Here is a 26,126-nt window from a genome sequence, read left to right on the forward strand (position 1 = left end):
TACAGCTAGAAGGCAGAGGAAGGAAGAGGAGGGAAGAGGTGTTGGCTGGGGTGGCGAGCTTGAAAACTATGGACTAGAACCTTGATGATGGAGGGCTGTAGCTCAGCAGCGGAGCATCTGCTTTACGTGCAGAAAGTCCCAGTTTCAATCCCTGGCATCTCCAGGTAGGACTGGGAATGCCGCCTGTCTGAAACCCTGTCCTCACAGTGGCCAACCAGAGGCCCCAATGGGAAGTCCGTAAGGAGGACCTGACTGCAAGCTCACTCTCCCATCTTGCAGTTTCCAGCAACTTGCATTCACAAGCACACTGCCTCCAACCACAGAGCCATCATGGCTAGTAGCCACTGATAGCCTTCTCCTCCATAAATCTGTCCAATCCTCTTTCACAGCCATCCAAGTTGGTGGCCTCTTCTTGGAACGAGTTTCACAGCATAACTCTGCATTGTGTGAAGAAGTCCTTCCTTTTGTCTGTCCTGAACCTTCCGACGCTCATCTTCATTGGATGTCCCTGAGTTCTAGCGTTATGAGAGAGGGAGGAAAACTTCTCTCTGTCCGCTTTCTCCATGCCATGCAAAATGTTATACACTTCCATCATGTCGCCTCCGACTTGCCTTTTCTCTAACCTAAATCATTCTCGATCATTCTGGTTGCCCTCTTCTGAGGTTGCCCATCATCGCTATACGATCATGACTGCTCACTGTTGAAGAGACTATACTGGGCTAGTTTGGACCCTTGATCAGATCCGGTAGGACTCTTCATAGGAGATATAGATTGTTACCGCAAGGGCAGGTGCCATTCCACTGTGTGTGTGTGTGTGTGTGATCACTGAAGACATCAGACACAATTTTCATCGGCCTTCACTTGACATTATTTCTCCCTCCCCTCTGTCATCTTGCCACCCCACAGAGCCGCCTCCCCGCTAAAGTGGATTAAATAGGCAGGAGAACATTTCTCTCCCCCCTGGGAACTGAGTGCCATTGATCGGCTGCCTAGTTAGTAGTCAGTATTCAGATAACCGGAAGGGGGAGGGGAGGGTTGGAGCCAAGCGTCTCTTTCACTGACGATGGGGCTTTGGGATCAATAAACTATTAATAAACTGCAGAAGGTTTTAAGGAGAGATCTGTGGGATGCAGTTTAGCAGCTGGAGTTTACCAACACTGACAGCTCCTCAGAAAAGTAATTGTGTTATTGGAAGGAGGAGTAGGGTGGGAGGGAAGGGGAGAACACAGAGGGAAGAGGTGAAGGAAAACAAGGCCCCGGTTGTATCAGAGATAGAAATATAAACACACACACACACACACACACGGGTGGTGGTGAAGTTCAAGTGCCATTCAGAGCACAAGCCGCAACAGCCTAGCTTTCATTGGGGACTGGGGGTGCAGCTGAAAGGATTTGCAGCTGAGGATTCCAGAGCTTGGCCTCTCTCTTTCTCTCTCCACTGTGCCAGTACTCCATCAGGCATTTTTTAAATGTGCAATCTTTCCACAGGAGACCTCTGGCCTTTAAAGCAGGGGCAGGGAGCCTGCGGCCCTCCAGATGTTATTGGACTACAACTCCCATCATCCCAGTGCGATTGGCTAGGTTGGTTTGGGCAAGACTCTAGCCCAACTGGTTGGGGTTGTAGCCTGGCAACATCAGGAGACCCAAGGTTGAAGAACAGTGGTGTGTTCTGACTGGCAGGCAAAAGGGAGTTTCCCACCCTCTGCCAATAATAGAATCATAGACTCACAGAATTATAGAATCGTAGAGTTGGACGGGGCATGTAAGGCCATTGAGTCCAACCCCCTGCTCAATGCAGGAATCCAAATTAAAGCATCCCTGACAGGTGGCTGTCCAGCTGCCTCTTGAAGGCCTCCAGTGTTGGAGAGCCCACTATCTCCCAAATGACCTCTGCCATGCCCCCTCTATAATGAGTTTCTGCCAGGCCGTGAAGGCCTGGCTCTTCAGGCAGGCTTTTGGGGTGGGCTAGATTTTATCGTCATTATTTTCAGATTTTTAATGTCTATTATATTTGTATGCCTATTTTGTACATCACCCAGAGCGGCTGGATAGCCAGCCAGATGGGCGACTAAGAAATGCAATAAATAAATAAATAAATAAATAAATAAATAAATAATAGGTCATTGGTTTCATTGTCGTATGGCTCTAACAGTTAGGAGGTTTTTCCTGAGGTCCAGTCAAAATCTGGCTTCCTGCAACTTGAGGCCAGTATTCCGTGTCCTGCACTCTGGGACGATCAAGAAGAGATCCTGGCCTTCCTCTGTGTGGCAACCTTTCAAGTACTTGAAGAGTGCTATCATACCTTCCCTCAGTCTTCTCTTCTCTGGGCTAAACATGCCCAGTTCTTTCAGTTTCAGTCCTGGGCCTTTACCAGGAGAGGTACACCCAAAGATTGAAATCTGGATACTTCTGCATGTAAAGTATATGCTTTGCTCCTGGGCTACAGCGCCTCCCTCCCTCTCTTTCTCTCTACCTTTGGAAGTCTGATCTCAAGAACTTGTCAGATCAAAGCATTGCACATAGCTAGACAGCCTCCTTCCCCCGCAGTAACTTAGCCTTGAAAAATCAGAGCTGGGAATGCGTGTATGACTTAAACTACTTTGAAAGTTACTTGGCTAAATTTGCATTACAGCTAAGGGCAAGGGAGGAATTTGTTCCATTTGCTTTCCACAGTGGACTGACCCAAGCTGATTCTCTGGAACTTGCTTGCAGATCAGAACGCAGCTCCCAGTCGGATCCCGCAGTGCTCTGGATTCCGCAGTGCTGTTCCGGTGCAGAAAATGTGCACACAGAAATAGGTATTTTACAGAAAAAATGTGTGCAGAATATGTGGTTTATGCATCCAACAGTGCATATTTTACAGTTTTTAAAATGAATGCATATTTTACTTTTAAAAAAAGTGTGCACCATTTAAAAGCAGACTTTTTGTGCCTTCTTTTTACAAATATACAGGCACAAAACTGGATGGAACAGACCTATGACTGTGCACCAGCAAGAATGAAACTGACAGAATAAGATGCTCAGTCTACCCACAGGGGATGGGATGGAGCTCGGGGCAGAGCACCAGCACTGCCTGCAGAAGGTCCCCAGTTCAGTCAAGTATTTGCTTTGCATGCAGAAGTTCCCAGGTTCAGTCCCCAATAGCATCTCTAGGTAAGGCTGAGATCGATCCCTGGCTGAAACCCTGGAGAGTGGCTGCCAGCCAGTGTAGACAGTCCTCAGCTAGATGGACCAAAGGTCTGAAGTACAAGGCAGCTTGCTATGTTCCCATGCCACAATGATATCACCAGAATGCGAACATGATAGCACATTCCCCTCAGCTACTCTGCCTCACGTATCCATGCCTCACAACCTCGTATCTGCCAGGGCTATCTTTCTCTAGATCTCCTTCTTGGCTGGCAGTAGCACAGAAATCTCTTGCAGTCCTAGAAACCCATCAGGCAGCGGGTTGAGAGACAGGGCTGTGTTGAGGGAAAGGTGTTGGACTAGGACCTTGGGTGGTCTCCCTGCTCAGCCATGAAACTCACTGGGTGACCTTGGGCCAATCACTATCTCGCAGCCTAGCCTATGTCACAGCCTAGCTTTTGTGAACGTAAAATGGGGAGGTGGGAAGAAGGTATGAATATAAGAAGACCCTGCTGGATCAGGCCAATGGGCGCCCATCTAGTCCAGCATCATGTTCTCATAGTGGTCAACCAGATGCTCCAATGGGAAGCACACAAGCAGGACCTGAGTGAAACAACAACTCTCCACTCCTGAAGTTTTCAGCAACTGGTATTTGGAAGCAGAGCAGAGCCATCGTGGCTAGTAGCCATTGCTAGCCTTCTCCTCCTCCTCCATGGATTTGTCTAATCCTCTTTTAAAGCCATCCAGGTTGGTGGCCATCACTGCCTCTTGTGGGAGTGAATTCCATAGTTTAACTCTGCGCTGAGTGAAGAAAAACCTTTTTTGATCTGTCCTGAATCTTCTAACATTCAGCTTCATTGGAAGTCCACGAGTTCTAGTGTTATAAGAGAGGGAGGAAAACTTCTCTCTATCCACTTTCTCCATGGCTATGCATAATTTTATGCACTTCTGTCATGTAACCTCTGACTTGCCTTTTTCTCTGAACGAAAAAGCCCCAAATGCTGCAACCTTTCCTCACAGGGGAGTCGCTCCATCCCCTTGATCATTCTAGTTGTCCCTTTCTGAACCTTTGCCAACTCTACAATATCCTTTTCAGGGTGAGGTGACCAGAACTGTACACAGTATTTGAGGTGCAGCCGCACCACACATTTGTACAACAGCAAGAACCGTGTATGCCACCTTGACCTCCTGAGTGGAAGGTCAGATATAGGAATAATAAATGGAGGAGGAGGAGGATGTCATCGTCTTTGGTCATTACCAGATATTTTGTTGAACAAAGCAAGTATTTTAAACTTGGAGGTGGTCTATTGACCTCATATTCTGTTCTGCCAAAACTTCCCTCTGGCCAAACCTTAAAATCTCTTCCCCTGGATTAGTTAAACCTGACTGTAGCTCCACCCCTTGACCAGATATTTTTAAGAAACCAAACACTGTCAGTCCTAAACACTGTTCAGATACCCCCCAAATATTTTGAATCTGGGATCTCCTTCACTGAAGTTCTCTTGCAGCCCCCTTTACAAAATTGCACAGTTTATCCACAGCCTGCTCCAAGCATTCCCCCTCAGAGCAGTCTGAATGTAGGTAAGCACATTCCATGACATCACTGCAGCTCAGCCAATGGCCAGGCGGGGAGGCTCGCAAGCCATGCTGAGTTCCAGGCCTTTCACAGAGGCAATGCCACCTCTGATTCTTTTCTCTTTTCTCTTCCCAAGGCTGCGTGGCATTAAAACAGCTGGCGTTTCTTCAGTCGCTGCTCCCAGCTCCGCAGGATGCAAATCAGCCAGTGTGTCTGATTTAAGTATGTTTGGTTGATCCAGGCATCTCCGAGTGTGGCCAATTAATCCACCAGAGGAAGGTGGGAGATGAGGAGCTAGGGAAGGAAGGAAAAGCGGTACCCAGGATTGCTGGAATCGGAGCGTGTCTTGCTGCAACGCCGAGCGACTTTATTGCTCCATTTAGTGGGTGTTGAACTCTTCCCCCAAAGCCTTAAAAACCCATTAATGGCTCCCCCCACCACCAACATCACCCCCCCACTTTTCCCATCTCCTCTCAGCTTTTCAGACTGCTGCAATCATAAAACCATTCCATGTGTTGAAGGCATCCGGAGCTGGGGGATCAACGGAAAGGATTGTTTAATAAGAACCGCAGATAGGAGAAGGTGCATCGCAGGAACGCAATGTGCGATGGAAGCTGGCAATTTGGGGGGGGGAGTGGGAACCTGGGAAGACAGTGGGCAAAGACCCTCCTCAGGAGGGATGGAAACAATCACGGCGTTCCACCCAAGGAGTCACATTTTGCTAAAACATACACTCACACAACACACCCCAATCTCAGAAGTGAAGGCACTTTTGTCTGGCAATTACAGCGCTTCTCTGAGCTAATGTTGTTATAATTAGCTGCGTGGCGCCATTCATTACTTGCACCTCATTGCGTCAATGGCAGAGCTTCAGTGACCCGTTGGAGAGAGGAGCAGGTTCCCACTGGCTTTGCACCAAGGGGATTAATCTCTCAACTCCATTCCACCATTCCAAGGCAACTGTGTGATCTCAACAAAGCAACTGTGCACATGCGATCACGTCGCCGCCACAATGGCTTTTGTTGTATAAGAACATCAGAAGAACCCTGTGGTGCTGGATCAGGCCAAAGGGGCCTGTCTTCACAGTGGCCAGCAGATGCCCCAATGGGAAGTCCCCAAGCAGGACCTGAGCACAACAGCAGCTCTCTCACCACTTGGGATTCCCAGTAACTGGAATTTGGAGGTAGACTGCCACTGGATATGGAGGTCCCATCTATTTCTTCTGGCTGATTGCTACTACCAGTACACCTAAGATCATAAGAGGAGCCTGGCTGCTGGGTCAGGCCAATGGCCTAACTAGTCCAGTGTCCTGTTTGCCCAGAGACCCCAGTGAGAAGCCCCCAGGCACAACAGCAACTCCCCTCTCTTGTGATTTCCAGTAATAGCATTCAGAAGCACACTGCCTCTGACAGTGGAGGTATCATGGAGCACGTGTGCCTTGGCAATGTGTGCATGCGAGACAGGGAGGAGGGAGAAATTCCATTCTCATTTAAAGCCACAATGATCAAATCCACGCTTTCCAAACGGATATGAGAACCAAAACACAGCCCTCCTTCTAAATCCACACATATCCAAATTCTGCAATGAAGTTCTCCAACCTAAGAATGTTTACATAAATGCATATATTACTGGGTGGGGAATATATGCATGAAAACCATCTACAAAAATGCTACAAAATGCATTATATTAAGAGAAATTGCTTGCAAAATTAGTCAAAATTGCATGTGTTTATTTGGATAAATTTGTACTAAAATGCTGAAGGATTTTCATAAGGTTGTTTGTTTGTTTTTTTAAAATGCAAATTGCTGCAAAAATGTGAAAACCTGAATTTAAGATTGGAAAAATGAGGAACTGAAAAATCAGAAACCAGCAGATCCTCCAGCCCTAATGGGAGATGCAGACAAACTGAAGGGATGCAAAAGGGGTGGGCAGAGGAGGAATGCAGCGCATTGACCTGATCCAACGTCCCCAAATTTACTCACGGATTGGAATGCAGCTCCCAGGCATATGATAGCACTTTGCTGGATTTCGCCAGGAATTTTCAGCGTATGCAAGACAAAATGTGCATTTAACATAAAAGATGTGCCTCTTTTACTGGTGCATCCATTGGAAATGCATTTCATGTAAAAGATTGGGTGTTTTATGTGTAGGGATGGGACGCGACAGCACATGATGGGAGGGATGCATGATGGGAGGGATGCATGATGGAAGGCCAGCAAGACCAAACTTAGCCTCTCAGCCCATTCCTGGATATGACATGTGCAGGCGCCGCTTCCTACTCAAACCAGAAGAAGTGGGATATCAGTAAGAACAAACCAGAGGGACATTTAAAAGCAGGACAGAGATGTCATCTGTGTGGACCCAGAAGACGTAGGCCCTGGGCAGAATCTTCAGGCTGTCACTGCCCATCCACTGCCCCTGTGTGTAGCTCCCCAACCCCATAACGTATGGATTATGGGATGTTATGGGGTTTGCTGCTGTTCTGTCTCCTGCTCATGCATACATCTAAGTCCTACTCAGAGTAGCCATGGAAATTGATGGGCATGATTAACTTAAGTCCATTGATTTCAGCGGATCTGCTACGCTGAGTAGGATTTAGTGGATACAGTGCGATTTCTGTCTCTCTCTCTCTTTTAAAAACTAAATTTCTAGGTCTCAAGGTGACAAAGAAAGAGACTTGCTGACTTTGCACTGTTTTTTCCTTCTTCTACCTCTCCAGAGCCCTAACTTTCTTTTTTGGTGGACTTGATTCATTTATAGAGAAGAAGAAGAATGCAAAAACCCACAGCGGAGGACGTTGCCCAGAGCTACATTTTTTCTGCCAATGCTTCATTAGAGGAGAGCCAAATACAGTTTATCTCAATGGCACTAAGGGGGCCGGAGATTCACGTACCACTTGTGCTGGGAGTTTTTGCTGGTAAGCTGCACGGAGTGTGCGTGTAATGAGAGCCAAGAGCCTACGTTGTCAACCCAGCATGCCAAGGGAGGGGAGGGGGCTGCGTGGTGTGGGCATAAATCCAAAACAAGAACAGACACACACAGCACAGCACAATTTTGGGTTTAAAGCTTCCCTTTGGATGGCTGAGCCATGATTTCCCCCACACCCAGGAAGACAAGGCTGGCTGTTTAAGGGAACATTGCTGCCACTTAGGAGAAAGATGGCTCACAGGCAACGATGACGACGACAACAATAATAACAATAAGTCCCTGAGACCTGGGGCTTTCCCCATCCTCGCTAACAGAAAGCTGGCTTCTTCTGCAGCTCTGCAATGGGGCTTTTCAAGATTCATAGAGTGTTCCAAAGGCAATCAAGAACATCTAGCATCTGATTAGCCACTGTGGTGGTGGGGGAAACACACACACACACACACACACCAGCAGGAATGTTATTCTGACTTTGGCTACTTCACCAGGCAGTTCCCAGACACTTTCAAGCACATCTTCACATCCATGAGGGCAAGAAACTTGGGTCACTTCTTTAAAACCAAAAACCAGGATCATACTGAGCCATCCCCTAGCAACTTGCTTTAGACCTGGTCAGACTATCTGCCCACATAGCCTGATACTACCAACTCTGACTGGCAGCAGATGTCCAGAGTTCTCAGGCCGTCCCCTTCACATGCTGCCTCCAATCCTTTGAACTGGAGATATGGGAGGTGTTGAACCTGGGACCTTCTGCATGCAACAAACAAGGACTGACCCACTCTCTTATTGACTCTTGCCCTCCTCAATACCACATCCGACACTTTTAATATGTTTGTGCAGAATCATAGATGCAGCTCTGGACGTTAAAGGACCTGACTTACATGCTTTGGGGGCTGGTCAGTTAGGGTGGATTAGTCACCAACCTTAGTTTGCCCCCATTTATCTGATGGGGCAGAAATGAAAACTGTCCAGTGGGACGCTGTCTACCTGGCTTCCTCCTTATTAGCCCCAGTGTTGCTCCCTGTAGAACTCTGCAGGGAGGGGGACAGGGGCAAATGTAGAATTAGTGGGCTCTGCCTGTCATTGGCGCTGGCTCAGCCAAACCTTGGCTCTAGCGCCACCTACTGGTGGCCTCCCTACCTTCCACCCCAGTGGTCCCAGTGGTCACCAGCCACCACTGCTTGACATGAGTCACCCCCATTGCCCTCTCTGGCTTAGTAATAGCCCAGTCCAGTCAACAACAGCCCTCCCACATCCTTGGAGGAGTCTTAGGGAATGGTTTGGTATGAACCAGAAAACACAACTATTCTTCAAAATTCACACTTTTGCAGTGCAGCTCAACAGCAGCAACAACAAAATCCCTATATCAGGGGAGAGTCTCATAAATGAAAACAAATGCATTCTATCAATGGCTTGCAAAATGGTACATGTAGCAAGACGCACACTAGGGGTGGTATTCAACACGCATGTTCTGCAACGATTTTTGGCTGTCCCGTGGAACTTCCCTTCCTTCTCCTCACCCCACGCGCAAGTCCGTGCACCTCCTAAAACTGTTCTGTGTTTCCCTCCAACCTTCCAGAGCAGATCTGGGGACAGTGAGCCATGAGCAGGGAGAGGAGAGGGAGAGCATGCCCCATTGTGCAAATGGAAATTCTTACGCTAGCGAGTGCATTGGATACAGCTCTAAGTCAAATTTTCAGAAATACTTTTATTTTTAATGAAAAATAAAAATAAACCACAAACTGATGTGAAATGTTGAGAACTGAACTTGAAATTAGAAAGAAATGAGAGACAGAATTGGACAGATTGGTCCATGCATAGCGCAACTTGTCCGTACAGACCATAGAGTACCTCCAGGGGGAGCTACGCTGATCCACAGCCGTTTGTGCATCGACTGCTACAAGTGGCAGATGCTACTCTCTTTCCACCTCAGCTGGTCTAAACAGAGCTACTTGTTCCAGGTGCTCCTGAGCTGACAACCAACAGCTTCTGTTGCGCAAAAAAGGCCCAAGTTCCCCTTTTCCATTGAAACTCTCTGTACACAGTGTTGGATTTAAGCAAGCTTGCATGCCACCCCCTTTGATAGGGAGATGTTCCCTCTAACCAGTATTGGGGGTATCTCTATATGTTTGTTTACCATGATGTAACTTCCTTAAAGGGTGGGGTTATTTGCCTCCTTCTTCTTCCTCCTCCTTTGTCTGGGGATAGTGATCCCTTTTGCATATTCTCCATTTACCTCTAGCAGAGGGAGCAGGCAGACGCTCCTTCCAGGGCATCCTCACCAATGACTGAAAATGGACTGAGACTACAGATTATTTCTGTCTAAGCTAGAGCCTATGTTTTCTTAAACATATGAAGGTCGTGAGTAAATATTCTTTTATTCTTTTTACCTAAGAAGATGGTCTCTGTGAGTTATCTGATTAACTAGTATGTCTGAGAGAAGGTGTGGGACTGGTTATTCTCAAATCCGCTGTTGCATTTATACTTTGCTAAGAAATAGGACTACATATTGTTCCTATTTCATTTAAACCAAAAGCACAGAAGGTGAGCCAAAACCCCTTTCCAGCTCTATAAGGGCCTGGCTTACAGCAGAGGTAGCAGCTGTGCCATGCCAGAAAAACTGACAGACAAGAGCACAGACTGTATTGCTCACCGACGATCCAAAAGAGCCACGTCCCAGAAAGTTGCCAGCAAGATCTTTGTTTCCAGAAATAGGCCGGGGACAATTAACAGTGGAACAGACTGAATGTCTCATACTCCGGTAGCAGCTAGAGGTCAATAGAGGAGGTCACCTGCTCAGTGCCAAGACTTTTGCAGAAGAAATCAGGAATGGCTATGAATATCCCTTGGCTCCTAATGGGCCAGGACCACGTGCAGCAGGCTGGGGAGAGAGACTATTGTTTTTTTCAAAGCTGGAGGTAGCTTATAAGAGGGAATGTGGTTCAATGTCTGCCAGATGCCCATCGGAAGACAGCGGTGCAGTGAAGGAGGCACATGGAGGACCACAGCTCTGGGATTTTTTTTCTAAGAGCAGAAATGATGACATCATATACCAGCACACCAGGGTAACTGATGGAGCTTCCATGCTCTGGCAAGGGAATGAAGTGACAACAAGGCTTTCAAGTTCATTTTGTGACAGGGTGTCAGAGAACAAGCGAATGTTTCGAGCAGAGGCTGGTCCCTTTTTTCCTCTTCTTTGACGGGTACCCCTACTTTAAATGGCTAAATGCCTCTTTGCAAGGTTGTTTGCATTTCTGATTGAAAGCTAAAGGCTGCGCTTCAGCTGGATGAAGCTCTTTTGCTAAACTGCAATGTGTTTCCCAAGCTGAACTGATGCGGAACTACTGAGATCAATGGAGCTTAACTCCCTGGGAATGGAATTCAACATGGGATTTACAGTCATGCGGATCCTAATAGTTATTATATTATACTAATATGGTATAACAACATGTAGTATAGTATATTATACTATACGAGTAGATATACTATTGTACTGTGTACTCTGTGTGGAAGAAAGTAAAAACACCACTGCTGGCATTTTTGGACTCTCCTCAGGGAGCACAGGAATTGCAGCTGTCAGGATGAGCTCCCACACTTCAACATTTAGTCAGAGCTTGGAAAAGTTACTTTTTTGAACTACAACTCCCATCAGCCCCAGCCAGCATGGCCACTGGATTGGGCTGATGGGAGCTGTAGTTCAGAAAAAGTAACTTTTCCAAGGTCTGCATTTAGTACTATGTGGTATGTCCACTCAGTCCTATCCTGCCTCACAAGCTTTTGCACTAGCGCTGAGTTGAAAATTCTCCCTGAAAATCTTTCAGCAGAATTCTTTTTTGAGGTGGTGGTGGAGGAATGGGAGGGGTATTTGGGGGCAAAACCACTCGCCTCATTTCACTTTCCTCAATGCTGGCACCTGTGCTTTACAGTGGGTGGGGTGACGGCAGCAGCTTCTCCCGGCAGCTGCCATTCTGCCCCCACCCCAGAAGGCAATTCTAGGCAATGCTAAATCACGAAGGCTTCCTTAATTCATGGGGAGGGCCGTAGCTTGGTAGCAGAGCACCTGCCCTGGCATGCAGAAAGTCCCAGGTTCAATCTGCAATGGCGTCTCCAAAGAGGGCTAGGAACGTCCCCTGGCTGAAACCTGGGACAGCTGCTGCCAGCCAGGGTGGACAATCCTGGCCTAGATGGGCCAATGGTCTGACACCTTCCTACATTCCTAAACCATGAAGGGGACAGTGGCTGGCAACCACCAAGAGGAGTTGCTGTCGTGGCCACTAGTAAGCCCTGCATTTTTGAAATGGCTTCCACTGTCCTGGTGGTTGAAGCAATGTTATTTGAGCCTGCTCCTACGACTCTTCATAGCAGACTGGGCTTCATGTGGAGCTGTCGAGGGTGCTGCATGCTTGCCTTGGGCTTTGCCTCACTGGCCTTTGACCACTGCTTTATGGACCACCTTCAAGTCGATCCCAACTTATGGCTACCCAATGAACAGAGTTTTCATGGTAAGTAGTATTCAGAGGGGTTTTCCCATTGCCTCCCTCTGAGGCTAGTCCTTCCCAGCTGGCTAGGGCCTGCTCAGCTGGCCACAGCTGCACAAGCCAGCCACTTCCTTGCCTGCAACTGCCAGCTGGGGGGCAACTGGGCTCCTTGGGACTATGCCACTTGTCCCCAGCTGCACAGGTGGCAGGGCACGTCACCCCTGAGCCACTCACTGTGGGGTGATCTTTAGCTGGCCCTTGACACCCAGGAGATACGAGTGGGGATTTGAACTCACAGACTCTGGACTCCCAGGCAGGCTCTCCTCCCCACTGTGCTATACCAGCAAGGCTCAACTTGCCTTATCAAAATCTGGGCTTTGCCGTGCTGGACATTGCCTTACCAGAAGCCTGGCTCTAGATTGTTCAACTTTGCCTTGCGGGAACCCAAGTATATCCCTAGCACCCCTTTCCCTTGAGACCATCTCCTGGGCAGAACACTGGAAATAGAAACAGACTGCCTTCAAGTCGATTCTGACTTATGGCAATCTTACAAATAGGGTTTTCATGGCAAGCGGTATTCAGAGGTGGTTCACCATTGCTTTCCTCTGAGGCTGAGAGGCAGTGACTGGTCCAAGGTCACCCAGTGCACTTGATGGCTGTGTGGGGATTCGAACTCTGGTCTCCCAGGTTGTAGTCCAACACCTTGACCACTACACCACACTGTAGTCTATTGCCTCCCTGATTTGCCTGTGACCTTCCTAAGAGGCACATGGCTGAGCACTGATGGGGACAAGAAAGTGGTTTGATCCAACAAGGCTCTTCAGATCTTAAATATGTGGGAGACAGCCATATAGCCAAGACGGCTATGTTCTGCCTCTACCATCAGAGATAGTATGTCTCTGAATATCAGTTGGTGGGAATCACAAGTGGGGAGAATTGCTGTGGCACCCAGGTCCTTCTTGAGGGTTTCCCATTGGAGGCATCTGGTTGACCACTGACAACAGGATGCTGGACTCGATGGGCCCCCTTTGGCCTGATCCAACAGCCAGGCTCTTCTTACAACCATACAGATGGCTTCAAAAGAGGATTCAACAGATTCATGGAGGAGAAGGCTACCAATGGCTACTAGCCACAATGGCTATGTTCTCCCTCCAGTGTCGGAGGAGGTATCCTTCTGAATATCAGTTCCTGGAAATCACAAACTGGGAGTGTTTTGTTGCACTTGGGTCTTGCTTGTGGCTTCCCACCGGGACATCTGGTTGGGCACTGTGAGAACAGAGTGCTGGACTAGGTGGGTCCCCTTTGTCCTGATGCCACTTCAGGGCTCTTTTTATGTTCTTACCTAATCTATCTCCAGCCCTCGGGTGTCCATCCAACCGCTTCAATTCAGCAAGAAGGCTAAAGATGCTTTTGATTCAATTTCATTTAATTACTAAAGCAGGGACCGCTTGGTTGCACAGGACAAGCAGCCTTTGCACGGCTCCCCAAGTCTTGAGTTCAGCCAGCAAAGATTTCACACGAGCCGTTTGCTCAAATTATCACACCTTCCTCCTCCCCCACCTTCACTTGGCACCCTTAAAGGAAACTGTCAACCGGCAGCTTATTTTAATGGGTGCACCACTTTCAGACTGCAGCTGCTGCCATCTGTTCCTGCCCTTAATTACCTGAGCACTCGGATAAAGAAAAGGAAAGTTCTATTCACCATTGCACTGGAATTTTTTGGGGGGGATGAGATGGGAAGATCATGGGGGGTGTAGAATTAGGGTCCTACCTAAGAGCTTGGAATGCTTATAGATGTACTACAGGCAATTGTGGCTTCTTCTAAAATTCCTCTCCCCCCCTCACTTTATGGCACCTCTCTGTCTGCTCCAAAATCTCATCTGTTATGATGACTTTTTAGCCCAGAATTGCTGGCCAAAGAGAATCACTAAAAGGATATGAAGTCTAGCAAAAGATGAGCCAAGACCCCATTCCTTAAGGCAGCGATGGGAACCCCCCCCTTTTCAGCCAAGGGCTGCATTTCCTTCTAGACAACCTTCTGGGGGCCACATGCCAGTGGTCAGCAGAGCCGGAGACAATTCAAGTAAATGCCACATTTGTACACCTCTCTCTGATTTTTTAAAATTATTATTATTATTATTATTATTATTATTATTATTATTATTATTATTATACCCTGGCTCTTTCCACCAGGGCTTACTCTGAGCTAAGGGGACCAACATGATTTTGTGGGGACAGCACACTCCCTGGTGGCTGGACTGACGGGGCGGAAGGCAGGGAGCCCAACAGTAGGTGGCGCCAGAGCAAATGACAGGCAGAGCCAGCTAATTCTAGTTTTTCCCCCTTCCTCCTTCCTCGCTGAGTTCTACAAGTGCAACACGGAGATTAAAGGAGGAGGACTCTGACAGCCGGTGCCACCACCCCTTGGGCAGGTTGTATGCAAGAAGGCAGGCAGGTGGGAGCCGGCCGAGGGATGATTGAGGCTGGCAGGGCAGTGCTGCACTTGCCCCAACAGACCAGCCTCCACTGTAGAAAGATCTCGTCTGCACTGTGGCTTGCAGTGCACTCACAAACTGTGTAAACAAAGGGGGGGAATAAGGTTTAAGAACAACCCCGTTGGTGAGCATTCTCCGCAAATCCTTGGGAAGAGGGAGCCTCCTCTGAATCGAGACCAGGGAAATGTCCCCCAATTCTAAAAGAGAGTAACCCACTTGTTCCATTTCGATGCACCAGCATGCTGAGATAGGGAGGACAATTTGCTAACGTGGTCTGTTCCCCTTCCTACATTGCCCAAAAAAGCACAGCAGATGCTTAATGGTGGTCCCTCGCTCATGGGATGGAAGCCATTTGCACTGACCAGAACTAAGTGCCCCATCTCTGCCTGCTCATTCCAAGTATATTACCCTCACCGGGGAGGACTTCTCTTCCAATTTTCAGGCTTAGATCCCCACTGACAGTATCTTAAACCCTGACGTGGTTCATGCCTGAAGCTTGACTGAACACAAGATTCGTGCATGTTTACGTAGCTGACAGCCGCCAGGACTCTAGTCGCCAAGGAAGATCCGGGATTGGGAAGAGGGGAGAGATGAAATCAAGGTGATTCATAAACGCAGGCATGCCTCAGCGCAAGATGTTCCGCCAAGACCTCAGGTTCACCGAATGCATGGCAGGATAGAGGAAGGTTGGAAGAAATCCCCGGGTTATTTTCAACAGAGAGAGAGATTGGCTTGATTTGACCCAAATATAGCAAGGAATGATCTGCCCTGCCCACACATCAGCATGCGGGCTGGGTATATACATGACGGCTGAAAGGCCCACAAGGGCACAGCTGTATCCACACTGACAGCATAAGAACATAAAAGGCGCCTTGGAAGGGTTTAAAAGAGGATTAGACAGTGTCATGGAGGATAAGGCTATTAATGGCTACTAACGGTAATACTCCTGCGCAGGGCGCCTCTGAATGCCAGTCGCTGGGAATCACAAGTGGGAAAAGTTCCTGCTGCACTCAGGTCCTGCTTGCGAGCTTCCCGTCAGGGCATCTGGTTGGCCACTGAGAACAGCGGACTAGATGGGCCTCTTTTGGCCTGATCCAGCAGTGCTCTCCTTACGTTCTTATTGGAATTCTCTGTCACAAGAGGTAGTGATGGCTACTAAATTGGATGGCTTTAAAAGAGGGTTCACAGAATCATAGAATAGTGGAGTTGGAAGGGGCCTATAAGGCCATCCAGTCCAACCCCCTGCTCAATGCAGGGATCCACATCAAAGCATTCCCGACAGATGGCTGTCCAGCTGCCTCTTGAAGGCCTCCAGTGTCGGAGAGCCCACCACCTCGCTAGGTCATTGGTTCCATTGTCGTGTGGCTCTAACAGTTAGACAAGTTCATGAAAGGCAAGGCTACCCTTCGCTACTAGCCACAATTGTCATGTTCCATTTCCTCTCTCGGAGGCCGTACGCCTCAGAATAATAGCAGTTGCTGGGAATTGCAAGTGGGGAGAGTGCTGTTGCGCTCAGGTCCTGCTTCCAGGCTTCCCACAGGCATCTGGCTGGCCACTGGGAGAACAGGATGGTGGTTTCAGCCTGATCCAGCTTCAGGTTCTTTGGATGTCCACATGAAAGTCATTAATGGAGAGTAGCAAGCGGATGGAGAAAATGGGTGTCTGTGCGAACCAACACAAGAACTAATTTCCTACAATGTCTCCTCTCCCCCCCACGCACGCACGCACGCACGCACACGGCCGCTTCTCTGATCTCAATTACTTGTCAACAGGAAAGGAGCAACAGCAATTGCTGGCCAAGTAATGAATTGCTGCCTTTGCAGAATGCAAGATTATGGCTATCGCTTTCTTCGTTTCTGCCTGCAATCCTGTCAGCGCCGTTGCGAGAGGAGAGATGGAGCTCATTAGAGAACAGGCAGACTCTTCCAGGGAAAGAGCATCCCAGCAGGGTGCCTATGCTTGCTGCTGAATGATCCAATGGGTTACGAGCCCCACTCATGCAGCCAATGAGGAAGTGGGGTGGGATGCTCTCCAGAGCCCCCACGGTGCCTTTGCCAGAAACTACTCTGAACCCTGCCCTTCCAAAAGAGCTCAGAAGCACAGTCTTCACTTTCAGAAAAGTAAAGCATGTGGGCTGCCTTCAAGTCAATCCCGACTTATGGCGTCCCTATGAATAGCGTTTTCATGGGAAGCGGTATTCAGAGGGGGTTCACCATTGCCTCCCTCTGAGGCTGAGAGGCAGTGACTGGCCCAAGGTCACCCAGGGAGCTTCACGGCTGTGTGGGGATTCAAACCCTGGTCTCCCAGGTCGTAGTCCAACACTCTAACCACTACACCACACTGGCTCTAAAGGCAGGTGACATGCCAAGCCATCGGCAGAATGGCTCTGGTTGACAACGGGCCAACTTCTGAGAGTGCTGCTTGATGGCAGGACTCAGCAGGGCCATTTGTCCCCCTTGCCAAATTGAAGGGAGGACTTGGAAAATGTTTTCTGCCTCTGCTGCCTTCACAACTCAACCTGAACTGAGTCTATATTGCCATCTCGACGAAGGACGGAAAGATCTGTCCATTTCGGTCCTCTCAGTCTCTCATTTTTCCAATGTTAAATTCAATTCTCTACATTTCTACAGTGATCTGTGATTTTTTTTTTAAAAAAAATCCTCATGAAGATTCTCCACCATTTCAGTGTGAATTTCTCCAAACAAACACATTTTTGTGGGCAGTTTTGACAAAGGTGCACATTTTTGCAAGCCATTTCTCATCATTTCATGCCTTTTTGCAGGTTATTTTCACTCATATATTCATTTTTATGTACAGTTTCACCTAATATATGCATTTTTGTAAATGTTGTTTAGTTGGTGAACCGCATCCCAAAATTCTAATACACGTGAATTTCGAGGGATGGCTGTGGTCCGGTTCTCATACTGTTTTGGAAAGGGGGAATTTGATAAATTCTGCTTGAAATGCGAAGTGCATCGAAATTCTCACCCGTCCGTAATCTCGAGTGAGAGTGCTGCAAGACTCTCTCCCTGGCTGGCCTCTTTGCATCTTCCTATGCTCCTAACCAAGAAACCTCTATGCACCTGTGCATATGCAAACCCAAGGAATCCATCAAATTGCTTGAATCCTACATATATTGATCATGGTTTGGTACTCTCGGCTGTGGGCAGATACAACCAGATAACTGTAATATTGAGCTGAAAGATCTCTCTCTGTCTCTCTGTCTCTCTCTCTCTGTCTCTCTCCAAGGCCTCTGTTGGGCTGCAACTCGCACTCTCCATTTCAACCTGACACTTGTCCTTGCCCTGAAATTTTGTCTGCGTCGGACAGCATCAGTGCCAAAGCTGCGGCTGTCCCTTGGAGTTTGCTTCCCTCTTTTCCTTCCTCGCTAGTTGTCATGTTCCGAAACAAGGAGAAGATGACACAAGGCACACACAAGGAAGTTTTGCAGCCACGCAGGGGAAGCACAAGCTTCCGTGGATGGCTGCTGTGGTCAGCGTGGAGAAAGGCAAGTGGTGGTGCCTTCCTTGATCTAGCCATGGCATAGTCAAAGCCGATTGGCCCTGCAGAGTTGTGTTGGATGGATGAATCTGTCAATTCGGGTTTCTCATTTCCCCCCCCCCCCAGTGCAGTTAGCCCCATTTCCACATCAGGGGAAGGGCAGTAGCTCAGTGGTAGAGCCTCTGCGTTGCATGGAGAAGGTCCTGGGTTCAATCCCTAGCAACATCTCCAGGTAGGGCTGGGAATGTGCCTTGCCTGAAACCCTGGAGAGTTGCTGCCAGTCAGTGCAGACAATACTGAGCTAGATGGACCCAGGGCCTGACTCTGCATAAGGAGGCTTCCTACATTCCTAAAAAAAACAAACATTTTAGGGGAAGGGTCACAGCTCAGTGGTAGGCATCTGCTTTGCATGCAGAAGGTCCCGGGTTGTCCCAAGTCTGGGCTGTGGGAAGTAGCCTAAGGAGAACCAGGAGCCAGAAGCCGTGGGAGAAACCAATAGTCAAGACCAAAGAACCAGCCAAGGATTCAGGGACACGCCAGAGCTCTGAAAGACATTGTTGATCGAGCAAGACTCAAGTGGACCAGGAAGCCCTTTTATACTTTCTCCTGTCCAAGACAACCCAGTGGTCAAGCTTGCGGGGTAGGGTGGCCTAAGATATTTTGCTGCCTGAGGCCAACAACAAGATGGTGCCACCCTCCCTCATTCTAGTGACTGAACTGGCAGTTGACTCTTACTTCAAAACTGTTGGTGATGGGACAGCATCCTCCACCGCTCCTAAGAGTAGAGCACTAGTTTAGGGCATTGCTCTTCAGCCTTGGATCCCCAGGTTTTGTTGGACCACCGATCCCATAATCATTGGCTAAGATGGCTGGAGACGCTGGCAGTTGTAATCCAAGAACTTCCGGGGCTCCAAGGTTAGAGAACATTGGCTCAAGGGATGCAGAATGGGTCTTGAGGGACACACAGCTATGTCCTTCAGCAACCTCACCACTGCTTCTTGCCTGAGGCAGACACCTCATTTTGCCTAGCAATAAGGCTGGCCCTGGTCCAAGGGCTGAATGTTCTTCACTGCCAACTGCAGTTTAGTAGCTCACCAGATGTTTGGCGCTCCCTTCAGACACAACCTTTACAGCCCTTCCTGTTGAGGAGAGCAAATGGCCAATCAGGGCCAACCAATCAGGGAACCTTTCAAAACCCAGGAAGATGTTTCAACTTGCAGCCCTGGCAGCTCACCCCAAAATCCAGCTATTCCCAGTGCCATTGGGGTCTTTGCTTCTAACTCCCAAGATCTATCTCATAGGTTCCTTTGGAGTAAAATGGGGCGAGGGACATATATACCACCATCATGAGCTCTTTTGGGAGAAATGAGAAACACAAATGAATAAAATTCCCTCCAGTTAAGATGGGCCCTTCCTTCTCCATCAGGGTCTAGCCTTCAGGGTTCTGAAAAATGGCTGAATTTAATAGAAATGGCCTCAGTGGCTCGGAACGCGTTCTACCAACTTCGGTTGGTAGCCCAGCTACGTCCCTACCTGAGCAGAGGGGACCTTACGTCAGTTGTACATGCTCTGGTAACCTCGCGATTAGACTACTGCAATGCGCTCTACGTTGGGCTGCCTTTGAAGACAGTTCGGAAGCTACAGCTTGTCCAAAATGCGGCGGCCAGATTAATAACGAGGACCAAGTGGTCGGAACACATAACAAGTTTCAAGTTTATTATAAATTGCAGGGCCGTAGGCCAACACAATGTTAAAAGGGTACAGCCATTTTTACTATAGTTACTATACAGTTTAAAACATAATATCAGTTATAAAACACCTATTTCATTTAGCACTCTAGAACATAATTAACTCGTAATTTCCTAGCTGCTATCACAAACAAAGATACCTTGTGGGTCACCTCTGGATTTAAATCAGACATTAGGAAGAGTATTTTGTCATCTTCCATAAACAACCCGTGATCATCAAACCACTTTTTAAAAAATCTAGTTCTCGGGGTCTGGTATATTGGGCAATGTAGTAATATATGAGGAAGATCCTCTGTTTGGGCTCCACAGACGCATTTTCTTAGATCCTTCGGGATGCCAGCAATCCGTCCCTCTCTATCAGCGTTAGGCATAACACATAACACCTGTTCTGGCTCGCTTACATTGGCTGCCAATATGCTTCCAGGCCAGATTCAAAGTGTTGATTTTAACCTATAAAGCCCTATACAGCGCGGGACCACAATACCTGTTGGAACGCCTCTCCCAATATGAACCTGCCCGGACATTGCGCTCTACATCGAAGGCCCTCCTCCGAGTTCCAACTCATAGAGAGGCTCGGAGGATGGTGACAAGAACTAGGGCCTTCTCAGTGGTGGCCCCCGAACTCTGGAATAGGCTCCCCATTGAGGTGCGTACGGCACCGATGCTGCTGTCTTTTCGGCACCAGCTTAAGACCTGCCTCTTTTCTATGGCGTTTTAATTTAAATTTTAAATAATTATGTAATCTGATTTTTGCACTTTATACGTTTTTATAATATTTATTATGCACTTTTTATGAGATGTATTTTGTATTTTCTGTTGTACACCACCCAGAGAGCTATTGCTAGTCGGGCGGTATAAAAATCAAATAAATAAATTAATTAACAAATTAATAAATTAATAATAAATAAATAAATAGAAACACTAGAATCTGCTTTATACCATTGTTCCAGCTAGCGAGAGTTTCAGGCAGGGGTCTCTCCCAGCCCTGTCTAAAAAGGGTTGGGAATTGAACCTGAGGCCCTCTGGGAGGCAACCAGGTACTCTACCACTGAGGTACGGCCCTCCCCATTTGATAACCCATAATCTACAGCTATCACTAGAAGCTAAAATGATGAAACATATTTTGGACACATAATGAGAAGACCTGATTCACTAGAAAAGGCAATAATGCTGGGAAAACAGAAGGGAGTAGAAAAAGAGGAAGGCCAAACAAGAGATGGACTGATTCCATAAAGGAAGCCACAGACCTGAACTTACAAGATCTGAACAGGGTGGTTCATGACAGATGCTATTGGAGGTCACTGATTCATAGAGTCGCCATAAGTTGAAATCGACCTGAAGGCACATAACAACAACAACAATCTACAGGAGGGCTATAGTTGGCTCTCCTTCGCCAACCTCCTGACCCACCTGGGAACCAACAGCAGCTCAGATCCTGTCTCAATAGCAAGTAAATACACAGGTATGTTTTCGAGACAGCAACAGCGACCCAAAGCCAACAATCCAGAAAACACCTTCTTTTCATACTCTGTCGATAAACCTTGCCTTTCCCTCGCTCCTATTCCCTATCAAGGCAACAACAGCTAGTTGCTGTTCTGCTCCCTTTAAAAATAATAAAAATAAAAAATAAAGGTGAAATCTGAAAATACTCTTGTACCACAAACAAACTCTGCGCCACGGCAATTCAGACAATTTGAGCAGGCCTGGCTGACAATTACAGAGACTTTTAAGTGCTCAGTGCCGGGCTGGCAGAAAATGGTTCTGCCTGCAAATTGTGTTAGTTCTACAACGCACGCAAGGGAGAAGGGGAAAGTGGCAGAGCTGAGTTCCTTCTGGAGGTCATAAGGACCCTGTTGACAACTGTGTGGGGTTTGGATTTGGTGATGTGTGGGCAGCGAGAGGAATGGGAACAAAACTCAGCCCTCCTCTCCCCCGCTCCTCTTCTGTTTGTCTATTTTTTTTGGATGGGGGGGGGAGAAGATCTACCAAGAAGCAAGTGGCACCAAAGGGAGGCCTGACTGTAGGATCAAAACAGGCCACGTCCCTTGGCTGTTGGGGCCCCTTAGTCTAAACAAGACAAGCATTTCTGTTCAAGAAGCTCTGGGCTAGAGATGTCGGAAATGTAGAGATGTAGCTCCATAGGAGAGCATCCAGTGGAGGCCAGCTAGGGAGGGCGAGTGGGGCACTGCCCTGCCAACCTCTACCTGCCTTCAGCCAGCCTCCACTTGCCTGCCTTCTAACAACCACCAGTCCAGAGGGTAGCCTGTCTGCTTCCTCCTCAATCTCAGTGTTGACCTTGTAGACCTCAGCAGGGGAGAGGATGGGGCCAAGACTAGAATGAGTTGGCTCCGCCTCTCATTGCCTTGGGCTCCACCTACCGTTGGCCTCACCAGTCCCCATGGGCACCAGCCACCATCGAGAGCATCTGCTGGGCCGGCCAAAGGTCCCAGTTTCAACCCCTGGCATCTCCAAGGAGGGCTAGGGGAAAACCCTGTCTGAAGTCTTAGAGGTCCCCAAGTCCTGCCATGTACGCTCTAAATCAAGAGTTATCCTATCGCCGCACCAAAACTCTCTCACTGTAGGTGAAGATGAGGATATCCAGTTTGGAAAGCTGCAGACACATCCGCACCATACATTTAACGCGCATTGAAAGCGCACAACTCCCCCACAGGAGTACTGGGAACTGTAGGTGACCCCTCCATTCCCAGGAGGGACGGGTGAGAATTTTGATTCAGTTCACATTTCAAGCAGAATTTATCAAATTCTCACAGCCATCCTTCGAAATCCGCATTTATGAGAATTTTGGGATGCAGTTCGCCAACTAAACAATATTTACAAAAATGCATAGATTAGGGGAAAGTGTGCATAACAATGAATACATGAGTGAAAATAACATGCAAAAAGGCATGAAATGATGAGAAATGGCTTGTAAAAATGTGTACCTTTGTCAAAACTGCCTACAAAAGTGTATTTCGAGAAATTCGCACTAAAATGGTGGAGAATTTTCATGAGGATTTAAAAAAAAAATCCCACAGATTGCTGCAGAAATATAAAGGGCTGAATTTAACATTGGAAAATTGAGAAATGGAGAGAAGTGAAATGGACAGATCTTTCCATCACTAATTCCCAGCACCCTTAACAAACTACAGTTCCCAGGATCCTGTAGGGGAAGCCAAGTGCTTTAAATTCATGCCTCTAGTCCTGGTTTCCATGAGCTTAAGGAAGCCACAGAGGTCCCCTCCGGCACAGAAAAGAGCGTGCATTGGAACAGCAACGCCCAGTGAGCGCCTGTATGTGGGGCATCAAGACTAACTGCTGGCTTGTACTGTATTCCAGGGCAAGGCTGCCTCCAGGCTAGGCCATTCTGCAGCCTGGCTTCCTGTTTGTAATTAGCGGCTTGGGATTCACCCAGGATTCCAACTCGCTTGCTCTCCGTGCTTTTCAAAGGCGAGGATAAAAAGGGAGAAAATTGCACCCGAGGCATGAGCCGAGTTCTTGCTGTGCAGAGGAGGGAAGCTGCTTCTTGCGGCATTTGCCTGAGCTGAGGCACGGAAGGATCCGGGCCTTGGATACCCCAAATCCCTTGGTGGTGGCTACACAATTGCATGAGTTTGAGGTTTAGCTGAGTGGCAGAGCACCTGCTTTGCATGCAGAAGGTCCCAGGTTCAATCCCCAGTATCTCCAGGTAGGACTGGGAGACACTCCTATCTAAAACCCTGGAAAGTCACAGGGGGTGGACTTGATGGCCTTACAGGCCCCTTCAAACTCTACCGTTCTATGATTCTATGACTCAGTAAACTTCCTGTTTAATTCAGGCCTTTATTCTGAACCATGAGGACTAGAATCATGCTTTATCTTTAGAAGGACCAGAGCTCAGTGGTAGAGGAGCTGCTTTTAAAGGAGATCCCAGGTTCAGTCCCCAGCATCTCCAGGAACGCCTAAAATCCTGGGCAGCCACTGCCATCCATTGTTGACAGCACTAAGCTAGATGGACCAGTGGTCTTGGCTCAGGATAAAGCAGCTTCCTATGGGTTGGACCCAATGTGAGGCCTACTCAGAGTGGACCCATTGATGGTTCATTAATTTCAATGGGTCTGCTCTGGGTTGGAATAACATTGGATCCAACCCTATGAATCTATGATTGAAAAAAAAAACCTTCTCTGCTGGAGAGCTGCTGCCAGTCAGAGCAGACAACCCTGGGTGAGATGGACCAATGCTCTGGCTCAGAAGACGACAGTTCCTTATGTTCCTAACCAGGAAACACCTACGCACCTCTTAACATGGAGAGGATCTAGGGGAAGTATTTCAGAGGTCAACAGCCTCCCCCAAAAGCCCTTAATCTAGTCCGAGGGATCCTGGACCATGCTGCCCTTGCTCATTTTAATCTACTAAGTGTCTGGCCCTCAAACAGCCAGCAATTAATTTCCAACTATTTTGAACTGAACAAGGGATACATCAACAATTGCTGTGCCCGCTGCCGAGTTGGCTGAGCAGCTGTTTTTATTATTATTATTAGATTTATATCCACCTTTCCTCCAAGGAGCTAAAGATGGCGTACAAACATGGAAATACAGGCCTACGGTCCATCCATGCAAACCATGTTGGCGTGGTTTTCCTACATAGGCAAGGTATCTGTGAGAGACATTGCCATGTGAGAAATAGCCCTTCTTTATCTCTTACATAAACTGGAGCCCTCCAACATGTGACACCAGAGGGAGCCAATGTAATATCCTCCAGATGTTGTGGGATGTTGCATTCCAGATGTTTATTTATTTATTTATTTATTATTTGATTTATATCCCGCCCTTCCTCCCGGCAGGAGCCCAGGGCGGCAAACAAAAGCACTAAAAACTGTAAAACGTCATAAAGCAAACTTTAAAGCACATTAAAACAAAACATCTTTAAAAAATGTTTCTTAAAAAAAGCTTTCAAAACATTGTCTAGGATTGAAAACATTTTTTAAAAAAGAAGGTTTAAGAACATCATAAAAAGCAATTCCAACACAGACGCAGACTGGGATAAAGGTCTCTATTTAAAAGGCTTGTTGAAAGAGGAAGGCCTTCAATACGCGCCAAAAAGATAACAGAGATGGCGCCTGTCTAATATTTAATGTTGCATTCTATTCAGAGGTAGAATGCCACGGAAAGTAAAGGTTCCATTTAGCTTCATAATTGGACCCTTGGATGATAAGGGAGTCAAAGGTGTACTAAAGAACGATAAGGAGATTGCAGAGAAGCTAAATGAATTCTTTGCATCTGTCTTCACAGTGGAAGATATAGGGCAGATCCCTGAACCCTGATCCATGTCTAGGAATTTAGGGCAAATTTTTCCTAACACGTTTTTATGCAGTTTTCAGGACATTTCTGCAAGGGAAATGCCGATCCCTGAACCTGAACTAACATTTGCAGGAAGGGATTCTGAGGAACTGAGACAAATAGTGGTAACAAGAGAGGAAGTTCTAAGCTTAATGGACAATATAAAAACTGAGAAATCACCGGGCCCGGATGGCATCCACCCGAGAGTTCTCAAAGAACTCAAAGGTGAAATTGCTGATCTGCTAACTAAAATATGTAACTTGTCCCTCGGGTCCTCCTCCGTGCCTGAGGACTGGAAAGTGGCAAATGTAACACCAATCTTCAAAAAGGGATCCAGAGGGGATCCCGGAAATTACAGGCCAGTTAGCTTAACTTCTGTCCCTGGAAAACTGGTAGAAAGTATGATTAAAGCTAGATTAACTAAGCACATAGAAGAACAAGCCTTGCTGAAGCAGAGCCAGCATTGCTTCTGCAAGGGAAAGTCCTGTCTCAGTAACCTATTAGAATTATTTGAGAGTGTCAACAAGCATATAGATAGAGGTGATCCAGTGGACATAGTGTACTTAGACTTTCAAAAAGCGTTTGACAAGGTACCTCACCAAAGGCTTCTGAGGAAGCTTAGCAGTCATGGAATAAGAGGAGAGGTCCTCTTGTGGATAAGGACTTGGTTAAGAAGCAGAAAGCAGAGAGTAGGAATAAACGGACAGTTCTCCCAATGGAGGGCTGTAGAAAGTGGGGTCCCTCAAGGATCGGTATTGGGACCTGTACTTTTCAACTTGTTCATTAATGACCTAGAATTAGGAGTGAGCAGTGCAGTGGCCGTTTGCTGATGACACTAAATTGTTCAGGGTTGTTAAAACAAAAAGGGATTGCGAAGAGCTCCAAAAAGACCTCTCCAAACTGAGTGAATGGGCAGAAAAATGGCAAATGCAATTCAATATAAAAAAGTGTAAAATTATGCA

The 26,126-nt window shown here is 47.5% G+C and overlaps 1 protein-coding gene across 12 annotated transcripts in view; it reads right to left on the reverse strand.

Moving 5' to 3' along the window:
• The window catches only part of IGSF21 (immunoglobin superfamily member 21), a 299,326-nt gene that overhangs the window by 37,439 nt on the left and 235,761 nt on the right, over nt 1–26,126 (reverse strand). For 11 of the 12 annotated variants that reach the window (XM_061600904.1, XM_061600912.1, XM_061600905.1 and 8 more), the window contains one exon: nt 2,683–2,763. The exons of the other annotated variant lie outside the window; for it this stretch is intronic. In XM_061600904.1, the coding sequence (XP_061456888.1) occupies nt 2,683–2,763 (81 nt within the window). The remainder of the gene's footprint in view (nt 1–2,682; nt 2,764–26,126) is intronic. 12 annotated transcript variants of the gene reach the window in all.

Source organism: Rhineura floridana, chromosome 18, assembly GCF_030035675.1.
Source record: "Rhineura floridana isolate rRhiFlo1 chromosome 18, rRhiFlo1.hap2, whole genome shotgun sequence".
NCBI lineage: Eukaryota > Metazoa > Chordata > Lepidosauria > Squamata > Rhineuridae > Rhineura > Rhineura floridana.